This window comes from Echinops telfairi, unplaced genomic scaffold, assembly GCF_000313985.2.
Source record: "Echinops telfairi isolate 266 unplaced genomic scaffold, ASM31398v2 ScPeMD7_24;HRSCAF=84, whole genome shotgun sequence".
Classification (NCBI taxonomy): domain Eukaryota; kingdom Metazoa; phylum Chordata; class Mammalia; order Afrosoricida; family Tenrecidae; genus Echinops; species Echinops telfairi.
Window position 1 is genome coordinate 4209135 of NW_022103921.1, and position 1588 is coordinate 4210722.

The following is a 1588-nucleotide window of genomic DNA, read 5'->3' on the forward strand; positions in this document are numbered from 1 at the left end:
GACGAGGATCACAACCATTGCACCAGCACGACGAGGATCACAACCATTGCACCAGCACCACGAGGATTCCAGACCCAAACACAGGCCTCACTTCACGACATCTTACACGCTGGTTGTTTCCTTTTTCCACCACACACAAAGAGGAAATGTGCACTTGGCCTTTGTCATATGTGAATGACCTTTTCTGAAGGTGGTCCTTAGTCTGTCTTTAAAATTCTCTCCAGCGAAGTAATAAAGTAAAGGGTTGAAGCAGGTATTGGCTGCAGCCAAGGTCAGCGTGATGACCACAGCTTTATGCAGGGAGATTCTGCACGTATTCCATGTGACCAGATGGAAGGTCCTTAGGACGTGATAGGGCATGAAACACAGGAGGAAGATGATCAAGGCAATGATGATAGTAATCAGTGCCTTCCTGTGTGACGCCCGAAGCCCTGAGTCGGGGACCTCCACCTTCAACAGGGTTCGAACGATCAGCAGGTAACAGATACTGAGAGTGCAAAATGGCAGGAAAAAGCCCACCACCAGGGCGACGTGGTTCATAATCAGCAATTTATCGATTTTATTGTGAGTCAGTTCTAAGCACGAAGTCACATTGTCCCTCTGTTCGGAGCCAGTGTTCAGAAGCACTGTAGAAGAAGCCATGATAGAAATCCATATGATCCCACATAGTATCCAGGCACTCTTGATGCTTGTCGCGTGGAGGAGCCGGAAGGGGTGAACCGTTGCCAGGAAACGCACAACGCTCAGCACAGTCAGGAAGTAAATGCTACTGTACATGTTGACATACATGGAGTAAGACATGATCCTGCAGGCTAGGTCCCCAAATATCCAATTGGAGCCTCTAAGGTAATAGTCGACCCTGAAAGGCAGTGTTATTATGAACAGGAGGTCAGAAATGGCTAGGTTCAACATGAAAATATTCACAGACTTAGACTTCTTGGAAGGCTGCAGGAAAATAAAAACTGAAAAGCCATTTCCCAAGGCTCCCCAGACAAAGATGATCAGGTACACTATGGGATAAAATGTTCTCTTAAAATTCTCAATCACGCAGTCACTGTTACTGTTGTTGCTGCTGCTGCTGCTGCTGCTGCTGCTGCTGCTGAAGCTGACGTTTTGTTCCATTTCCGCTTCGGGTGGAGACAGAGGCAAAGACATACGTTTTCAGTCCATGCTGGTGGAAAAAGAAATAGACACGTAAAAAAATAGTTATCTCGTGCACTACCTTTCTCTCTCCTGTTCACCTTTTCCCAGGTTATAACAAAATAGAAAGACATGTTAGGTTTCATTTGCACCTTGAGATGCAAAAGAATAAAAAATGTTAATAGGCAGCAAATGATTCTATAACGAAGTTCCTAGTTTAAAGAATACTGAATAAACGTGTCTTGATTTGGTAGAGGCTGAAGCCTCATGCTTATGAAACGTTTGACTTACTGTCCATGTGAATGTGAGCATCTCCCTGCGGCACTTGGCGCAGCCTACATCTACCAGACGCGGATTTGTCCTCAGAAACTATAGAGGCCAGAGGAAGTAGCCCAAGCATTTTGCAGTCCTGAAAGAAAAGAGCTGTCCATGTCGAGACTACTTCCAG

The 1588-nt window shown here is 45.7% G+C and overlaps 1 protein-coding gene across 1 annotated transcript; it reads right to left on the reverse strand.

Moving 5' to 3' along the window:
- Nucleotides 1-102: 102 nt before the first annotated feature.
- On the reverse strand, nucleotides 103-1259 carry CYSLTR2 (cysteinyl leukotriene receptor 2). The gene has a single exon (XM_013007580.2). It carries the CDS (start codon nucleotides 1153-1155, stop codon nucleotides 103-105), a length of 1053 nt encoding a protein of 350 aa, XP_012863034.1. The 5' UTR covers nucleotides 1156-1259.
- Nucleotides 1260-1588: the final 329 nt, after the last annotated feature.